At 38.2% G+C, this 20,050-nt stretch overlaps 1 protein-coding gene across 3 annotated transcripts in view; it reads left to right on the top strand.

The window, feature by feature from the left end:
* LOC110051416 (diacylglycerol kinase beta-like) overlaps window positions 1-18,904 on the top strand; it is a 30,664-nt gene extending 11,760 nt beyond the window's left edge. For 2 of the 3 annotated variants that reach the window (XM_089284862.1, XM_089284863.1), the window contains 23 exons: window positions 1,465-1,656; window positions 2,197-2,246; window positions 3,279-3,353; window positions 3,895-4,014; window positions 4,437-4,463; window positions 4,815-4,908; window positions 5,985-6,079; window positions 7,895-8,011; window positions 8,560-8,661; window positions 9,613-9,696; window positions 10,598-10,671; window positions 10,912-10,986; window positions 11,091-11,176; window positions 11,598-11,645; window positions 11,784-11,825; window positions 12,377-12,446; window positions 13,182-13,272; window positions 14,016-14,080; window positions 14,420-14,510; window positions 16,441-16,609; window positions 16,890-17,010; window positions 17,273-17,333; window positions 18,644-18,904. In XM_089284862.1, the coding sequence (XP_089140988.1) occupies window positions 1,465-1,656; window positions 2,197-2,246; window positions 3,279-3,353; window positions 3,895-4,014; window positions 4,437-4,463; window positions 4,815-4,908; window positions 5,985-6,079; window positions 7,895-8,011; window positions 8,560-8,661; window positions 9,613-9,696; window positions 10,598-10,671; window positions 10,912-10,986; window positions 11,091-11,176; window positions 11,598-11,645; window positions 11,784-11,825; window positions 12,377-12,446; window positions 13,182-13,272; window positions 14,016-14,080; window positions 14,420-14,510; window positions 16,441-16,609; window positions 16,890-17,010; window positions 17,273-17,333; window positions 18,644-18,760 (2,066 nt within the window). In that variant the 3' untranslated portion in view covers window positions 18,761-18,904. Of the gene's footprint in view, window positions 1-1,464; window positions 1,657-2,196; window positions 2,247-3,278; window positions 3,354-3,894; window positions 4,015-4,436; window positions 4,464-4,814; window positions 4,909-5,984; window positions 6,080-7,894; window positions 8,012-8,559; window positions 8,662-9,612; window positions 9,697-10,597; window positions 10,672-10,911; window positions 10,987-11,090; window positions 11,177-11,597; window positions 11,646-11,783; window positions 11,826-12,376; window positions 12,447-13,181; window positions 13,273-14,015; window positions 14,081-14,419; window positions 14,511-16,440; window positions 16,610-16,889; window positions 17,011-17,272 lie in introns of all 3 variants that reach the window. The other variant, XM_089284861.1, reaches the window with a different exon arrangement.
* The last annotated feature ends 1,146 nt before the right edge of the window (window positions 18,905-20,050 follow it).

The raw sequence follows: 20,050 nt of genomic DNA on the forward strand, positions 1-20,050 counted from the left end.
TCTTGAGCTGCAATTTCCTAATAACAGGTTGCTATTTTGCTAAAAAGTGGTTGCTATTTCTACACTGCTTTGGAAACATATTTCTTGAGTTGATATAACAAACCTCTTTGATTAGTGAGTTTTTCTTCAATAGTTAGCTGCCATCACATTTGGAGTATTCAGTTTGAACTTTCAAGAATTTCTGCTCAGTAGAGAACAAAATGTATGGGACCTTTAGCAAGACTTAAGATTCCTTTTGTAGGAGTTTATTAGGGAATTAGGGTTAACCCTAACCCTTAGGAATTCATTTTTTTTTTTTTTTTTTTTTGCAACTTCGAGGAGCAATCTATCCAGAAGTGTGACTTACATGTATCTGGAATACATTTACCCGCACATTACTTAGCATGCAAATGTTGTGTCAAGTACATACATGTACAATCTGTTGGCTAGTGCTGAATGAGCGACACTTCCCAGCTCTCTGTTTGCATTCATGTACATGTATCATCCATGTTAAAATGAAAAGATACAACTGTTCACTTGGGATAGTGAACATTGTACTTGTATCTTTAGTTAAACATTATCTTCATTGCCTTGTCTAATAGCTATTTGATAGTGGTTACATACACATTAGCAACCTTTATTAGTAATAACCTGGCCACCAACCAGAAATGTACATCTGTTGTACAAATAAATACATGTAGTTAAGGTTGGTTCTATTGAAAAGTTGTTGTGAAGTGAAAGACTTTATTTAATGAGGGTGACCCGTGACAGTAACTTAAGTTACTGATAAACTTGGGGCCCTCAGCTTAAAATAATTAGAATACTAAAAATATATTATTTACAATAAAATGCTAAAATACGATATTGTTTACAATAAAATACTTAATTAAGTTACTATTAAAAATGGTTACAAATAATAAACTGGACTTACAATTTCAAACATACTACGAATAATAAGAGTTAAAAAATTCCATTAGTTTTCTGAGTTCTTATTAAGAAATGGCTGAGTCGGGTTTTATTCAAGCTAAGAAGAGAGCTTCTATGAAGTCCAGTTCTCCAATGTAAACTTGAATGTCCTGTACATTATAGTTATGGACAGAGAGTGATTCAAAAGATTGTTGGCAGTGTTACACAAAGGCACCGCCAACAGTATTGTGAAAGGGATAGGTTAAAGTTATTTACCATGCACATTCTAGATTCATCCTGGTTTACTGTGTTTTCTAAGGAAAACTCTCTCTTACGCCAGGTAAGGAACTACACAGGGGCTGATACTTAGACAGGGTGCAATACAAACACTCAAGTGAGTTCTTCTGAACTCTATTTCATGTGTCTGCAATGTTTCATGAATTCGTGAAAACTACATTGTATGAAGCAAAAATGCAATATGAATATGTTAATTAAATGTGCAGCCTTATGCAAAGCTATTAGACAGTGCAATTATGTAACCAAAACTTCATGATAAGGTGTTGTTGTTTCCCACGGCAGCTTTCAAAGTGGCCAATGAACACCCTCCAGCCCATCCACGCTCAAGTTCACAGAGAAAGAAAATGTCAAGTGAACAAGTGAACCTGCTGAATGTCAACCAACAGGCCAAAACAGTACCTATGGTGTCTATCAGGGAGATTGCTTGCTATCTCTCCATGCTGGAAGGTGGAAAAGTTGAGGACAAGCTTGAATGTAAGTTGCGAATGGAACTGAAATCATTGAGAATATTACAGCTCTGGGTTAACACTACGTGAATTATATGTATTTTACATCATGAGATGCCAGGACTGTCCTGTTCAGGTCAAACTAAAACAAGGCTGCATCATTCTGACCATTTAACAAATAGACTCTATGTTGCTGTGTGTCTCTGTTCTGTAATAGATCACAGATGACATCAAAATGTGGTGAGAAAAAAAATGTTGCACATGAGCTGGTAGGTGAGTGTGTCAGTGACGTTCTTGCCACGTTTTGACATCCTCTGTGATCTATTACTGAACAGATGCATGGCAACATGGAATCTACTTGTTTTATGTAATAAAGAAAGAAAAAATTGGTAATGACATCATCTATACATCTGTCCTCCAATGGATCATGAGTAAGAACCAATCAAATGCAAGAATAATTGGAAATAATTATTATATAAATGTTTGTACAGCACATGGTCTGCAATGTTCAGGAATCCTCTTTGTTTATTATTTCATTCTATAGTTAATAATGGTTGCTCCTTTTCAGTTGTGTTTAGAGTGTACGACAGTGATGGAAATGAGTATCTTGACTCCCAGGTACTGACATGTATTTGTTTACCAGGCTCAGTTGTTCTTTACTTGCTGGTTATTCCCTTTTAATTCCTTTAAACAGGATGTAAACATTAATGATGTATGTAGGAACATCTTCTGCAGGTGTTTTCCATTTTTAGCTGTATAATTTGACAATCAATGTTAAGCCACTCGACAGTACTGTGTTGTCATCTTTGATGACTGACAATTCATTACATAATTATAATAAAAAAATTGGTCAATTACATTTAATGCAAGTAAGTGTCAGCTTAGGTTTATCCGGATCAGGGCTCTTGGTAATTTGTCTGGAGAGTCTACCAGCTGTCCACAGACCATGCTCCATGGTAATAAAATAAAAAAAAAGTAAATTTACAATATTTAGAGAGGAAGCCACATCAGCCTTAGATGGTTTTTATGCAGGTCCTCTATCTTGGTCGAATTGGAATTTAGACATGTTGATTTTTGTGGAGGGAGGAAAATTGGAGAACCCAGAGAAAAACCCTCTGAGCAAGGCGAGAACCAGGTGTTTGGAGATGTTAAGAGTTTGATTGTTAGTTATCAATAATAGCCGCATTTAGACTCTTCAAGGCATTAGCATTAATTGCAAGTTTCTGTTTAGTGAACCTTGTCAAGGAGTGGTCATCATTCTGTTTTAAATACCAAAATCCAAAATATGTTACATGATGCAGTCTTCATCTATCAGGCATGGTACAGTGTACCTGATAAAGTGTTAGTTATATTTATAGACAAAATATAATTAAGTATTCATTGAATCAAATGTTGTGGATTTGTCTTAATCCTTTTAGGATTAGTTAAGCCTTATGTTTTAGCAACAGTGCATGTTGTTATTGCTTCAATGACAGTGCATGTGCTTTTTAATACATTGTACGTCCCCCCCTAGGCTTCTGCTACTCCCAGCTACAGATCAAACTAACCCTTGCTAGGAGCTTCCTGTTTTTATTTCTTACTGAAGTGAACATGTGCATGTATGTGGGAGTTCTTACAGTGATTGTAATACTACTCTCTTTCTTGTTAAAGGAATTAGAATGCATCACACAGCAAATGATGAGTGTAGCTCAGTATCTTGGTTGGGATGTCACAGAACTCAAACCAGTGAGTCAAATTAATTTTACACTCTATTTTTGTGGTGTGGTATTTTTAGCTCAATTGAAAGCTGTTTAAGTTTGTCAGGGACTGTACTGTATTATTTGAAGTAAATGTCTTTTTGATATTTTTTATAAGGAGACATATTATTAGTAAATCTTTGGTACAATAGATCATCCAGAACATGAATTTTGGCTAACACGTGTTAAGTATGAAGACATAATTGATCAGTGCAGTTATACACACAACTGCTTAATTTTAAGTTGTGTGTATGACTGCGGTGATCAATCATGTCTTCATATCATTCTCCACAGTTCAAATATGTGAACTTCCATATATTCATTTGTACATGTTAAGTATGGTAGTAATCTTGCGCAAAATAATGCTTGACAAGGTTATTGGTGATCTTGTGGTAAAAGATCTCTTGCATTAGATAGTAGTGTTTCCTCTGTTATGATACGTTCACATACAGGTCTCACATGACATATTGTTCATCAGCTGTATGTTTCATGTGACTGACATGATTGTTTCCCTGTGGCATACATAATAGATCTTGCAGGACATGTTGGTAGAGCTGGACTATGATGCTGATGGACAGATATCACTAGATGAGTGGATCAAGGGTGGACTCACCACCATCCCACTCAGGGTACTGCTTGGCTTAGAAACTGTAAGTATTGTTAGGACTTTCTTCAACGAAAGATGATTAGGTACAAGTTTATTAGACAATTGCACAGCAAATACTATTTCTGAATACTGGTTGCAAGGGTTGTATTGTGCATTGTGAAAATAGAAGGAAAAGGTAGATTATTTTTGATGAGGTTTTAATACAAATTTGCCCAAAATTGAATTCAATACAAACAAACAAAATTTATGATGTAAGAGAACATAATAGGAAACGTCAGAGTTTATCGCTACCAAAGATAGGATTACACATGTACGGTACACATGTAATAACTGCTGTTGTATTCAAAGCTTGTTTGATGTCCTGGTAAAGTACCTGCATGCACAGTCAGTTAAAAAGATGTATTTACAATAGGAGGAAAATCATGTCCTGTCATGTACTTATAGTACTTTCTTATCTGTCAACAGCAAATAAGAGATGATGGACAACATCAGGTAAGAGTATACGGAGCTGTAAATTGCTCTTTTCATTTCATAAATTTACAGTGTCTTTCTGTCTACATGCTCAGTTCTCTCCTGGTGACACAAATGTCTAGGATTTGAACTGGACAATTCCCAGCTGGCCATGTTGCTTTACACAGACTGGCGTAGACTAGTGTCTTGGATTGATTATGCAAGGAGAGACATCAATTAATTCAATTTGCTAATAAACATACATGTAGAGCATTTTTGTATTGTTACTATGCTGTTTCAATTACCATAAAACCTGCATCACAATATGAAGTTTTTTTATGTAATCCTTTGTTGCAGTGCTGATTTTGTGAATGTAACGTTGTTGATTTCTAGTGGCGCCAGAAATACTTCAGTAGACCTGCATACTGTAACATGTGTCATAATGTCTTGAATGGCTTTGCTCGCAAGCAAGGTCTTCAGTGCTTATGTAAGTAATTTCAATGTGAAATGTTAACATTACAGTGGAACCTCATTAATCCCGTCACCAACGGGCCACAGTCAATCAATTAATTGAATGAATAAATAAATAAATAAATAAATAAATAAATAAATGACTGAGCTTTTGTTTGGGTCAGATTAAAGTGGCCATAATAACAAGGTGGTTGTATTAATGGGGTGACCATAAAAAAATTAAGGTGGGGTTTCACTGTATATGTTTGAGTTTTTCTTTGAGAAGGCTTATTTATTTATCTCTTACCTAGATATCTTGCTTCATCAGTAATGTAAATTCTTAAATCACTTTTAAACATGAACAACTGAACTTACCCCAAAAAGTCTTAGCTTTGTCTGATAACTGAACATCTTTTATCCAGCTCCTATCTGTATTCAGCAATATAGTCTTAAAATTGCATATTTTGAGTGACTTGCATTGTGTACACTCACAGAGAATCTACTAGAAAATAGTATAAATTATATTTAACAAATGGTAAACGCCATAGCGTGTACTATTGAGTTATGGATGCACGCGGGAGGTTGCTAAGCATGAAAGAAGTGTAAGAGTCGCACTCGGCTATCGCCTCGTGCGACTCTAGCTTCTTGAGTGCTTAGCAAACCTCTCAAGTGCATCCATAACTCAATAGTGCACGCTATGGCATTTACCATTTGTTTTATAACATAACATTGAGACATAGGAACAACAGAAGTCCTTTTATTGAGCTACATCACAAAAAAATGCTCGTGTAGTCTTACATGACAAGAGAAAACACGCGCGCGAAAATTCATTCATGACAACCGACTGCACATCAGTAACTCGATAAAGTTTCATCTTCACACAACTGTGAAGACAGTTTCGCATTTCTGGGAGAAGGACATCGGCCATTACTTTGGAAACAACGTCAGTCAAAAGATTTGCTTTGTAAACATTAGCACACACGTTAGCAGTGTACACCCATGGGCAAATAGTAGACGCTAAATTAACCAATCAGAGCGCGCGTTTTGCTTTAGTTATGTTATAAAACAAATTTTGGGTCCTAATTCAACATGTTGTTTACATTAATTATGTAGTTTGCAAGTACACAGTACATGAGCGATGTGTTCAAAGAGCACCAGCTTCTTGTATCAACACTTATGTCAAGTCATCCAGAAGGAGTGGTAAAATGGTAAGTTTTGGGTGCGTTTCATTTCTTGCTTCATAAGCTTTAAAACTGGCAAATTAGGAAGAGCCCGGCTCTGAAAATTCAAGCGCATTGAAGCGATGAAAGCCGCTTAAAATCAGTAAGAGAATGTAAGTAGCTAAAAGTTTAGAGATATTTCCTTAATAAAATTTATATAGGTGACTTATCAGCCGGTAACCTTGACGGGCACTAGTGAAAAACAATCAAAGTTTGCCGAGTCTTAAGTAAAGCTAAAATCGCGAAGTGAAAAACACCATCAGCAGATCTGTCATGCATCCTGAGCAGAACACCACGAAGAAACTTATAAGTTATCATCTTAGTCACACAATTACTGAAGTATTGAACTCCGTCAAAGTTCTCATCAAATAGATTCCCTCACTTTAACACAAGCAAGTGTAAATCAGCTTCTAGGATCATCAGATGTAAACAATTGGACAGTTTCTGTCAGTAGCAGTGTTTCTGATAACTGCAGTCGTTCACAAGGCTTGAAAAGTTCATTCATAAATCCCAGAATGAAGAAGGCGAAGACACATTGTCGAAAGTGAATGCGAAGATTGAGTAAAGCTTATTTTGAGCAGTGTATTCTGAAGCATTAGTATTTTCTTTCACCGAAAGACCATTGGTTTGGACAATTTTGAAGCACTCTCTGTCTTTTCTATATGCGTTGACGTTTCACCACAAAAGTCGGAAAAAACTCCCCCATCAACTTGTGGTACCACGATACTAAAATACCTTTTTGAGGATGTGACAGTTACTTTTCCCGTAAAGAAATGAGTGTTTTTAACGGAATATGTAATACAGTGGTGAAGTTCATTGACTGTGTAGTTTTGCCCTTGATTTGAGGTGATGAATCGTGCGCATCGCCGGATGTAAATTGACGACTCTCGCTCAAATGATATTTTTTTCTTTATTCATGAACCATATAATAAACAACTTAATAACCTCGACTGTGTGGTCGTTACGGGAAAATCTCAAACCTTGGCCTACTGTACTGACCTCGCTAGTTTGAGATTTTCCCTTAACGACCTAACTCTTGGTTATTAAGTAGTTAGAATCCAAGATTATCTTTGACTAGCTTAATGTGGTTGTCTGAGTGAATGTAATTCTGAAAAGGCTTTTGTTGGCGAGTGGTATTTTGACTACCTGAGAGCAAGTCATCTTGTCTCTGAAAATGACGTGTGGTCAAATTGTCAGTCACTGGCAACAGTCCTTTCAAAGACCTCTCTAACCTAGATGATCATGCTATGCAAACATTGTGAGAAAACCATGCCAACCATGGATTAGCACATCCAATGGAAAAAAGTTACAATATCCTTTTGATTCTAAGTCATATTGTATCAGTGGTTTGTACCTTCAAAACTCTTCTCTGACCTTTTTCCCCATACATAAGCTAGAGCTCTCAGTTGAGATGCAATATGTCAAACATTAAAGACCATGTTTGACCACATTTCGAAACACTGACAAGAGAGTTGGAAATATGACACATAGCAGAGTATTTTTCATGAACTTTGAGGTGATTGAAAATATGTTTAAATACTAGCTCGAGTGTTTGGTATATCTTCTTAATTGAATCTAAAACTCAAGAGTACGTGGTGAAATAAAAGCGTAAAAAATCTGTGCAAATTAATATCAGAAACCCAAACACCATCACCGTCATGATTTCCTTGGTTTAAATGTGATGAATTATCATTAAGTTTTAGAAAGATGATTTCAAACCTGCACTATCAGAAAAATTGTTTGCTTGTGAGCAAAATGTTTTGTGCTCATTTCAGTGTAAACTATTTGGTTGTAATTCCGCAGAACATGGATCATCACTGGACGGAAGGGAACTGTCCAGGAAAGTGTTTCAAGTGTGGTAAAACTGTCAAGAGTAACAACTGTCTGACTGGATTACATTGTGCTTGGTGTCAAGTCACAGTGAGTTCATAACATTGTCTGTGTCTGTTTTGTTCTTGTTGTATGGCTGAGTGGTTAGGGTACTGCACTTAAAATCCAGAGGTTGCGGGTTCAAGTCCCGCTCTGACCACTAAGCTGGAGTTGTTTCTTGGTAGACCCCAGTTCAACTCCTTGGTCATGCTTGTAAATAGCCAACTGGTCTGCCTCCCGCCAGTTAGGATTTTAAGCCTGTTATGTTTATTTGCAATATTTGTTTTTTTCAGTTTAGGTGGCATGCCTGAAAACTAGCTAGTTGTAGCTAAGAGCATCGACCACACGAACATTCAACGATTAACACTTTTTTTTTTGTTGCTGTGGATCTTGTAATATTTATATTGATTTCATATACACGTAGTTAGGTTATGCAAAAAGAAACCCCTACATTTATCTTCTCGTAAATGTTTTGTTGGCACAGGTGGAATCTCTGATTGTATGAAAACAGTAAAAATTATTCCTATTCTGAACTTGAACCAGATTAGTTAATCTGGAGTTTTGTTTTGATTTTAATTTTTTTTTCTTTGAAATTTTAGGTTCATAACAAATGTGCAACTCATGTTGTCCCAGAGTGTAACCTTGGAGAGCACAGAGATCACATTCTACCTCCAGTGTCCATATCGCCTGCTGGTGGTCTGGTACGTTATAATGCAAATCCTGTAATTCCCATTTCCTTTTTTAATTAATAAGGTGTAGCTTCATTTGACCATGTTATATAGATTTTTCTGAAAGCAGTGTTTGTGTCAAAAAGAATGAAACTAAGAAAGGTAAACGAGTAGCTTGTATGATGCAAAGTTTACTCGCCTTTTGAATTCTGTAAGAACTAAGAGAGTAATTCAGTTCCTCCAGCTTGGCTTTTGACTCAGGGAATTTTTGAGAAAACTGTGTGCACTTCACTGTTCAATAGTCACACAAAATGTCTTGCACTGAGGTGCTAAGAAATGTTTATAGTAACTTATGTACTGTAGTATCTCAAACACAAGAGATTGTGTTCCATCTGGATATCTAAACACTTAGAAGAGAGTTGAAAATACATGTATCAAGCGCAGCAGAGTGTTTTTGACAAAATTCAAGGTGTTTCAATAGCCGATGAAACATTGTCTCAAGTGTTTGATACTGTATATCTTCTCAATCGAAACAAAAACTAAGGAGTAAACAGAGAAGTAAACTCGTCAAAATCTATGCTAATTAAGACCGGGTATCCAAACCTCCTTCACGGTTGTGATTTTCTTTGTTTTAACTTGATGAATTATTAATGAGTTTGAGATTAATATATCCATGGGTAATACAGGACTGCAAATAACAGTTGGTCATCAGACATTGGCCGACCAAAATTTGTTTTTGTCTGATGAAATCCTAACTGTGGTCAGGCATGATGTCCGGACAATTTTTTAATCATAAATCATTTTACGGTAAGGATGAATAAAGATCTACCTTGAGTAAATCTTACCTTTATTTGATGATGTCCGACCACAAATTGTTTTGTCCAATCAAGTTGGTGTCTTAGTAAGGCATATGTCCTTTCAAAAGAATTTATTTGCAGCCCTGGTAATATGTGATAAACTGTTTATGACTTTTAAATTTAACAGGACAGGAGAAAAGACAACTCCACTCCAGAGGCTCATAGGAAAAGGACAAACTCTTATGTCAACTTTGAGGGAATGCCAATGCAGGTCAGATAAATTTACACAAGGTATATGTTACAAAATGCAAAAGGTAAATAATAGTAACGCACATCTGTATCTACTCTTGGGGACTTGCTTATCTTCTAACAATATCAATGTTCTCCAAAGTCGACACATTCACTGAGAATTCACTGTCAGAGTGGTGCTGGAGCCGAATCTTAACCAGAACATCATGCCAAGAGCCCAGAGGACAATGTACGTGGAGTTGGCATGTGCAGTACCCGGACCTCAGATATGCTCGTGCATGTAACTGTGTCCAATTAATCAGGAAAAAAAGTGAAGCATTGGAGCCGGCTGGCTCATAGCTGCCAGAGCTCATCCCGGTTTCTGTAGCATGAAGTGGCTAGGAGTATTTCTACTCCCCCTGGACAGGATGCTAGTCCATCGCAGGTTCCTCCGCAGTTTGTTAGGTATCCCCAACAATTTGCGGGTACCCATTTAAACTCCTGGGTGGAGAGAGGCACTGTGAGAGTTAAGTGTCTTGCCAAAGAACACAACACAGTGTCCCCGACCAGAGCTCAAACCCGGACCGCTTGCTCCCGAGTCAAGTGCACTAACCATGAGAAGGTGGATTTTATAAAGAGCTTGTATACAGGCTTATCTATATGCCACTCCAATAAACATTGGGGAGACCAAGCCTTTGACATTTTATTGTTTTCCTCTAATAAATGGCAGGGGTGGGGGGGGGGGGGCTGTTTGTTTGTCTTTGTTTTGTTTGTTGTTTTTTTTCATTCATTACACTACTTACGAACATTACAAGTACGTATGCTTTGTAACGTAGCACAAAAAAGATTTCAGTACATCCCAGTACTTACATTAAATGGCAGGTTCATATACATGTAAATGTCTGATGAAGGCAGTGGAACTTACAACAAAGTTTTCTTGACAGATCTCACCTCTTCGTGGCACGCATCCCTTAGCAGTTTTTATTAACCCTAAAAGTGGTGGCAGACAAGGTGCAAGGTATGGTTGTAGAATTTCTTCCCGAAATGTTTTCATTTCGCTGTCAAAAGTGGTTGGCATTACTACTCGGCACGACAGGTTTAAAAAAAAATCGTGCCAGTTTTCATCCAATCAAAAGTAAAATCAAAACCAATCGTGACCTGCTCGCACACGTTTTTGTGCACTTGACGCCGGCTGAAGTCTTTCCTACCGTAAGTTGTTCTTTTTCTTTGCTCTTTTTTTCTTCTTCTCAATAAACAGATTACTACACAAGTTCCAGTACTTACTCAATCCAAGACAAGTCTTCAATCTTGGGGAAGGTGGACCAACCCCTGGGTATGTAACGGACTTTTTTTTTTCTTTTTTTTTTCTGTTGTGATAAATTCCTTTCAGTATGCCATTTTTACTCAACCCTGTTTAATTGCTGTTTTGTGTTTCAGTCTGAAGTTTTTCCAGAGTGTTCCAGATTTCCGTGTTCTTTGCTGTGGCGGTGATGGAACAGTAGGCTGGGTACTAGCCACTATAGGTGGGTTCAGATGGAGTTTATCTGCAGACCTACAAATCTTGGACAAAACGTTTGAGAATGTGACTATGTTTTGCCATTTTGACTGTCGATAGCACCAGTAGCTTGTTCATGAAACTCCTATCCCTAATCAACGATTTTCTGGATGGTAATAAAAATGCACTCGGGACAGAGGAAAGGGGGAAAAGTTTTTTGTCCTATGTCGATTTAAAAGGTATCTGAATGGTGTTAGATTTATAAGATATTGGTTTATCTCAACTTTCGATGTTCACTCAGTCAACCTTCTTCTACCAATATGTCACCATGTCTTATTTGTGGTTCTTACATCTCTTTTTGTAAACATGTAATGTCTCCTACCGTTACTGAAGAAATGAGAAGGTCATTGACTAAGGATTGTTGTCTTGTCATTTTTATCTGTTGATAGATAAATTACAGATGAAGAAACCACCCCCAGTAGCTGTTTTACCTCTTGGTGAGTAATAGCAAAATTTAAACAGATTTTTTAAGGATTCTCTCTCAAAAAACTGTCTTTTATTCCTTTGAAAAGACTTATACACATCCTTTTATTCCAAGACACTAAATTTGTCATCGTTATTTTATTCGTCCACAGGAACCGGAAATGACTTGGCAAGGTGTTTAAAATGGGGAGGAGGTAATTACTAACCACAAGTTATGGAGCATAGCACTCTCTTTTACCTGATAGTTGTACTTAGCAGAGTTGTTAAGTGCTGTAGCTACTTTGTGTGTAATAGGAAATTATTCTCACAAGCGTGGTGGGTCCACTTCTGAATTTTAGATGAAAACGTTTTTCCTGAATCTCGTATTAGGGTTAGACTTTCTTAGAGTTAGACTTCCAATAATACTTCTTGCCCTGATTGTCTCGCGACTTCGTCACTCAAACATCGCCCTCTTGTTTCACTCGAGGGCGATGATTTAGCAAAGAATTAAGTGAAGGCGGACTTGTGGAATGTCCAAATCGGGGAATGAAGTTGAAGTGCAGTATTTTAAAGGCAAAGAAGAATTGCCACGGACAGAAATGTTTGTGAAAACTACGGAAGGTTTTGTAAGTTACTGTGGCCTCATAAAATGAAATGAGATGTCATCCTGCACTGAATAGATTGCTATGCCTAGATACAACTACCAATGACATTGTTAATTATTTCCTTTGAAGATCACTGTGTTGTGTTGTACGTCTCGTTTCAGGTTATGAAGGTGGAAGTATTTCCAAAGTGTTGAGTCTGATTCAAAAGAGCACGGTTGTAAGTCTTGACAGGTATATATTCACACAATTTAACGTGCGGTGAAAAATTGTTCTTAGTTTTCAGCTCATAGCTGTGGCCTGTGGTTAGATTCAGAGTTCATTTCCAACTTGCCTTCTCTAACTGGTTCAAAATAATGGCTGGTGTGGAAACTTTCAAATAAATATATCACTAAAGTCATTTTCTTTCGGAAGATTTTGCACCAGTTCTCGTTTGAATAAAGGGGCAAAAGACAACTCGGAAATTGCCTTTTCTGAAGTTTTGCTTTTGTGTAGACCTACTCTGCTACGAATAAGATTGAAGGTAGACTACAACACAAATCATAAAAATCTTTAAGGTGTCGTAGAGTCCAGATGCAAGCTAGTATCTCTTTTGTCAGTTGAATTCCACTGAGAGAAAGTAGATTACCACCAGATGTCGGGTTTGTCTGCATGCATCATATTGTAGTGTAGTTGTCTTAGAACTTGCCAATCAGCTGCAAAACGTGAGGTAGTCTTGCGGCGCAATTTTTCTCGCGTTTGACATTTCCCAGAGCTGTAATTGATTCACTACAGTCTTGAGCTTCACTGATGGAACCGGACATTTGTTCTGTCGTTAGTTATTATGTCACTGCTTTGTTGTAGATTGTCTTGCGCTAGTAGGCAGGCCATAGAATGGTTGTTCCAAACTGCTTTTGACCTATCTGTTGCAAGTATAAGTGCAGTGTTATAAATGTAAATTCTTACACTTGCTTTTGTGTTCTACTCCAGGTGGTCAGTGTCATTCAAGCAAACCAACCGAGAGGACATGGGAGACCCACCCCCTCTTGATATCATTAACAACTACTTTTCCATCGGAGTGGTTGGTTTTGTCTTAAGAACAGACTTGTAGTGGGAGCAATTTTCAATTGAGTGTCAAAAGTAACCAGGCAACTACTTTGGTTTTGGTTTTACTACGGTTTGCGATTGGCTGAGTTGTCTAATTGTTAAGTAACTGGTTTGGTTTTGGTTTTACAACACTCAATCAAAAACTGCTCTTAAGTGTAACTGTGTTGGTTTTACATGAGGTAATATCCACTGAAAGTCGTTTGAATGTGAGTGCAGTTAAGTATTTACACCACGAGGGAGTGATATTTAAGAATTCTTTCGAAATTTAATGGTAGAGTTTAAGTTTGGTAGTGAAATTAAAAGGATATAATGTTCACCACGTCATGAGTGTAAGATGGGCAAAATCTGAGGGCATTCAACCCGTGACCTCTCGGGTGGGAAGGGAGGAAGGAAGGCTGTTTCCTCCTGTGCTGTATACGTCTTGTATCAGTAATGTCAAGAGCATGTTGTATGGTGATACATAATGAAATTCGTGATGTGATGAGTTTTTTTGGCATCCGTAAGATAGTTGTACTTGTAACAGATTTAGGTTCACGCATTACATTATGAGGCTTGTCTTGTGACAAAGGTTTTCATTTAGACTTGGTTATAACATCAATTCCTGATCCCAGAGCTGCTTATTTGTTTTAGCTGAAGGGAGTTAATAGAATCTCAGATCTCTCGTGTTACATTACACCCTTTCCAGTTATTTTCTGATTGTTTGTTTGTCTCTTTCAGGATGCGTCTGTGGCACTCAAGTTTCACTTACAAAGAGAAAAGAACCCTGAAAAGTTTAACAGCAGGTAATACATCCACAACCAAGGAAATGGAGGGTAAAGTGAAAGTTATTTTGAAAATTGTTGCAGCATCGTGTTGTTGTCTTAAATCAAACAAACAATTTAGTAACAGTTATATGGTGACATGGCTGTTTTCGCTGTAGTCTAACTGAGTAATCTCGTGTGAATCCTGTGGGCGCGGTAAATTCCTTAAGGCAGAAGTCTTACCAGAAAAAAATAACTTGCAGTTTAACTGTCTAAGGAGCAGGTTTGGATCATCAGTAGTAACAAGGTTACTTAGTACATCGTGATAATATCTCTCGCTCCCTCTCAGTTTTTTTTTTTTTTTTTTTTTTTTTTTTTCAGGTTTAAAAACAAACTTCGTTATTTTGAGTGTGGAACATCAGAGACGCTTTCAGCGACATGCAAGAATTTACACGAGGAGATTGAAATTATCGTAAGTTATGCACCTGTTATAGTACCTGTGGAATATTTAAACTTTAAACAGCGTTTATTTCACTTACCCCATGCCTGCATTGTGATGTTCAGTTGCTGACAGATAAAAAATAGGTGACACCTGTTACCCACTCCTTTACTGTCAATTGCCAGATTTTGCTATGCTAATGCAACAACCTCGATTCCAGGCTCTCTCTCCTTTGCCTCCCTTGTCTCCTCAAAAACGACAAGGGAGGCAAAGGAGAAGATTAAAGTTGACCATGCAAACGACGCCAGGTGCTTCTTGACACGTGTCACAGCCACAGTGTGACACCTTTATTAGCTACTGACGGAGTGCCAGTCACTTCATTCTTCACCAAAAGTTAGGACTTTTTAAAATGACCGTGGAACTAATGCGCCGTTTGCGACAAACGGTATGATACAAAGAAAATGATACAGAATCTGCCAAACTTACTGGCAAGTGTTCTGCGGCATTTTGTAATAACTACGCATTTTGTAATACCTTACGCATTTTGTAATAAAAGTTGCAGCATTTTGTAATTGCCTGTAGTATTTTGTATTAAATGCAAACGACGCATTTTGTAATAAGAGCTGCAGCATTTTGTAATAAACGTCAGTCTACGCAATTTGTAATAACGTGGTGACGCAAATTGTAATAAGTCTCTTCACATGATAATTTCACCAAGCATACAGATTGGCTGGATTCCCTTCAACACCAACCTGATGGAAAATCAGTTATTATATTATTGCAGGATTTTTTAAACTGAATATGAGTACAGTATCTGCATGGGTATTTGTACAGTAGATGCACGCGATTTTTTAGATAAGTTCTTTTTTCTCACTTTTGTCCAAGTCTTGGAATCAAGTTAGGTTCACGAAAAAGAAAGTAATAAAACGTCAACATTTGCGTGACAATGGGTGGAACTATTTCACCTGGTGGTATTCCATTCTCCATTATGAAGATTTAGGAAATTTTTAAGGAATTGAGAATTTTATTTTCCATAATTTATACACCTCTCAGACTAAAATTATGCCACATGCTTATTGAAAATATAGATTTACATAGAAGTATGTGGGTTGCTAAGCTCCCAATATCTGCTGAAAAAGAGCACTTGACAAACTATATTAAGCCAGTGTTGAAGGGAATCCAGCCAATCTGTATGCTTGGTGAAATTATCGTGTGAAGAGACGTATTACAATTTGCGTCACCACGTTATTACAAATTGCGTAGACTAACGTTCATTACAAAATGCTGCAACACTTATTACAAAATGCGTCGTTTGCATTTAATACAAAATACTGCAGGTAATTACAAAATGCTGCAACTTTTATTACAAAATGCGTAAGGTATTACAAAATGCGTAGTTATTACAAAATGCCGCAGAACAGCAAACAATTCGCTTGGACATCCAAAATAAGGAAAAGTCACAAATTAACTGGTTTTAGGTCGCTTTGCTATGAAGGCCGTCGCATTCGTTTCCCGTTCAATATTCGGATTTTGCACCAGGTGATGATTTTTGCATTGACCTATTTCATTCACCCAGTTACTCATGACATAAATTGCCATTTTTCTGTGGGCGATTAAGGCCCCGTCCACACTACGCTGTAGGAATTTTAAAAAAAGCAGAGGTTTTGCTCTCAAAACGCATCAAATATTTTTCCTCCACACCACGGCGGAGGAATTTAAAACCGCAACAATTACCAGTCATTTTGGATTTGTGTTTAAGAAAAACTTGGTCAGGGAAAACCCATGATTCTTGTGAGGTCGTCGTTTTTGAAAAGCTCCGTTTTCGTGACAGCTTAGTGTGGACTGTAGGTCTAACCGCTGAAAGAAAGCTGCGTTTTCAAATTCCTCCGGCTGAGTGTGGGTGTTGCTCCAGTGTAAATCAGTGCATGTTTTTGGGTAACATCAATATGTTTAATTTTCTCAGTGTGATGACACACCATTAGACCTCCCTCAACTGGAAGGTATTGCTGTTGTGAATATTCCCAGTGTGTACGGTGGAGCGAACCTCTGGGGTGAAACCGACAAGAAGAAGGCCAGACGGTCACGTGCTAAATCAGGCGGCAGAGGCAATGATTTGGAGTGGGCAGTGCAAGGTGTGTTGTCTTCTCCAAATAGTCTCTGTCTCAAATCTACCAGGTTCACAGTTTCTCGGACTGTACCTGCACTGTGAGTGTTGTTGTTTCCGCTATTCTCCCATCACGGGCCTATCTCGTTCCCAGGGTCTCTGATCCCTCCATCCTACCGGAGCGAGAGAGGGCGGTAGGGCGGAAAGATGAGAGACCCTGGGAACGAGGTTGATCACAGGCCTCCTACTACCCTATTAGCTAAGTTGTAGTCATGTTTGTTTTTCGTTTTTTTTTTGTTTTTGTTTAGACATAGGAGACGGGCAGCTGGAAGTTGTTGGACTTGAAAACACTCTGTTTGTTAGTCAGATTATCGTTGGTGTCAGAGCACATGGTCTAAGATTAGCTCAGTGTTCCTCTATTGTAATTAGGTGAGTGTGCTGTTCATAATAACTGTAGATTTTCTATGGCTTCTCGTACTCTTTCTACTCAAGATAAGATCAAGTCATGATTCGCTGCAAATAGGAAGGTATGCAGACTCCCCTTCTCCTGTGTTTGGCCATGAATCATTGTGTTCACTCACGTGGTACTATGTTTCTCTGCTGGTGTTGCTCGACAAGGGACTCCTTATTGAATAGTTCTATTGATTTTTTTTTTTTCAATATCTGAGTGCGACTGGTTTTCTTTCATTAGAACCAAGAAGTTGTTTCCAATGCAAATAGATGGAGAGCCGTGGATGCAGCCACCAGCTGAGGTGAGCAAAGTTACGTGCAGTTACTACACAGCCGGAATGGCCTTAGGTGTCCTGCGGGGCACGATGAGGGATGAGACTACACAGCCGCTGTTCCACATGCTTTTTATTAGTATCTTGCATTGTTATTCCACTATTACGACATCTTACTATGTTAGATCAAGAGAACGCGCAGAACTCTAGAATCGTATTTTGTTTTCGTCATTCGCACTCGCCTTATGCGATCGGTAAGATTTTTGGCTGAGTCATGTAGTTAAAAAACTAGAAACCAAATTACTCGTTGAACACTGAAAATGACAATAGTGGAACAATAAATCTCTCATTCGATGTTTAACAAAATACTGATACGCGCCGGCGCGGACATTTTGCTCATTCCTCGTATTTCGCGCGTTAAACCATGGAATAAGGTGAATGTATTTTAACAAGTCTGTAGAGCGAGTCACTCTCCAAATGACGAGTTAAAATGTGCGGGGATACCACAAACCACAAGGTCTGACAAGTGATACATAATCAAATTTTGAATTGAATTTTGCGTTGCTGGTGCCCAGGAGAACTACGTAAACGGGAACTAAGTAACCTGTTAAACCGGTTTCCTAGAATACATATATCCTGAAATATTTGAACTCGAGTACAAATATCTTGGGATTTTTGTACTTATTTTCGATCGTTATTTTACCTTCCACCGAGTTGATTTGGATAGTAATGTTCAGTTATCAAACACTCGGGAATCAAGTTCCATTTTACTCCAGATCGGTGTCTTAGGGCCCTGTTACGCGTAATAAAATGTTGCGTGCATGCAATGTGTTCAGAAGTTCAGTGCAAGTTATTTGCACCCTAAGAAAATACAACATCGTACGTGGATACTTGCTGTTTACCTTATTCTAGAGGACTCTTTCCCGGAAGCCTGTGTCTGTAATCATTGCAGATGCTTGATAATTCTTTTATTGAGAGAAAAAATATATATGTAAGCAAAGGCTAGTGTCGCCGAGCAATAATTGAAATTAAACATTATAGGATTAAGACCCAACCGGCAGGAAGCTGACCAGTTGGTTTTTACCTGTTTGGCCGAGGATTTGAACCCGGGACCTCCCCTTCAGCTAGTGGTCAGAACGGTACTTGAACCCGCGAACAGAATTGCTCAGATCGAAATTCTCTGCGCCCAGGCGTATCTATGTCCAAATCACTCGTGTTGCTTATACCATTTTTTGTGACATGGAAGTTGCCTGTACACTTGGGATGGCAAAGTTCAATTATTTCCTTAAAGGCGGCGTAGCTATTTAAGTACTGTGCATGTTTATTTTCTCATTTGTCAGATTTTGATCACACACAAGAATCAGGTTCCAATGCTTCAAGGTCCGCCGCCCGTCAAGAGCTCTTTCTTCTTCAGGAGAAGACAAACTCGAGACCCTGAACTGGAGAGTGAGATTTAGACTGTTTTTTTACCCACCGAGCTCTTGATAATCCGAGACAGACAGAGTTTATTGCCTTATTTTATTCATGAAGCTGAAGATATTTTAACAGGCGGCAGATTCATAGTTACCATGCCATCTGTGCCACGCTGTACACAATCAGAACTGGGACAGGTAACATGTATTGCGTAAAGTTTTACTTAAGTTATGTTCACATAGGACGGTTCAAATGGGTCCCGTCCAAAAACTGTTCATGCAGAACCTGCTATCCGTACTGTCTATACGGGTCCAGGCCGGGCCCTTCCTTATAATAAGTAGGGAACTGGGTCTCGTGTGAACGCATGGACTGGTCATCTTGGACCGGAACCATCTGTGACCGATCCAGTGTGAACATAGTTTTGGCTTTTCGTCGTCCCAAGGAAAAGAAAGAGAGCCTTGTTTTAGAATTTTAATAGAATTCTTATAATTTTTTTGCTGTTATTTTCAAAATAAGGTCAGGGTAAATGTTATAAGAAGAAATGAAAACAAAAGAGCTTGTATTTAATTAGTGTTTAAATTTTAACGGGTTAATGTGGAAGTTTTACTCGCTCAGTGTACAAAAGAGACATATGCTGTTGATCAGCGTATGATTGACACCGGGAGCCGCCGCTCTGCTGACGTGTCTGTTGTTATTTATTGTTTGTTCACGTATGAACATAAACTCCATAGATAGGTAGAGAAAAGAATCTATTGATGACAAATTAAGTAACACCATGGGCACATTTAACCCTTCCGTTCACGAGCGCGAAATTCAGTCTGACACTATTTGTTGAGTTTACGTATTCTCCTTACCTGTCTACTGGACAGTGTTTGAGTATCTTGAGGAGAAAAGAAATATTGATCAGTTTTGTGAATGGAATGGTTAAAGCAGCTGAGTGGTGCGTATAATGATCAGTAGTTAGAGTCCGACACAAGTATTATATTCCTTGACTTGCGGTCGCAGCTTAATTAGAATATATAAATCCAATAATATAATAATCCTTGCAAAGTTCCAGTCCTATGTTTATTTAAGTACACGGATCTTATGATAAGAAAGGTCGTCAAGTCACGGGTTGCTTGCACGAGGGAAAAAAATGTCTCCCGTCACGTACGTGTATTTTGCGCGGGCCATGGAACGAGCGAGCTGCGAGAGACGTCTCTGATTTCGACTTAAGTACCCGAGTAGTAAGGGAGAAACTCGCGATAGACGTGTTGTTTGTTTATGTTTATCGTCTTGATTTCTAAGCACATGGAGGGAGGTGCACTGTTATTGGTTACTTTCTCCTTACATGT

The sequence above is a fragment of the Orbicella faveolata genome, unplaced genomic scaffold, assembly GCF_042242905.1.
Source record: "Orbicella faveolata isolate gen_17 unplaced genomic scaffold, um_ofav_v1 contig_13, whole genome shotgun sequence".
NCBI lineage: Eukaryota > Metazoa > Cnidaria > Anthozoa > Scleractinia > Merulinidae > Orbicella > Orbicella faveolata.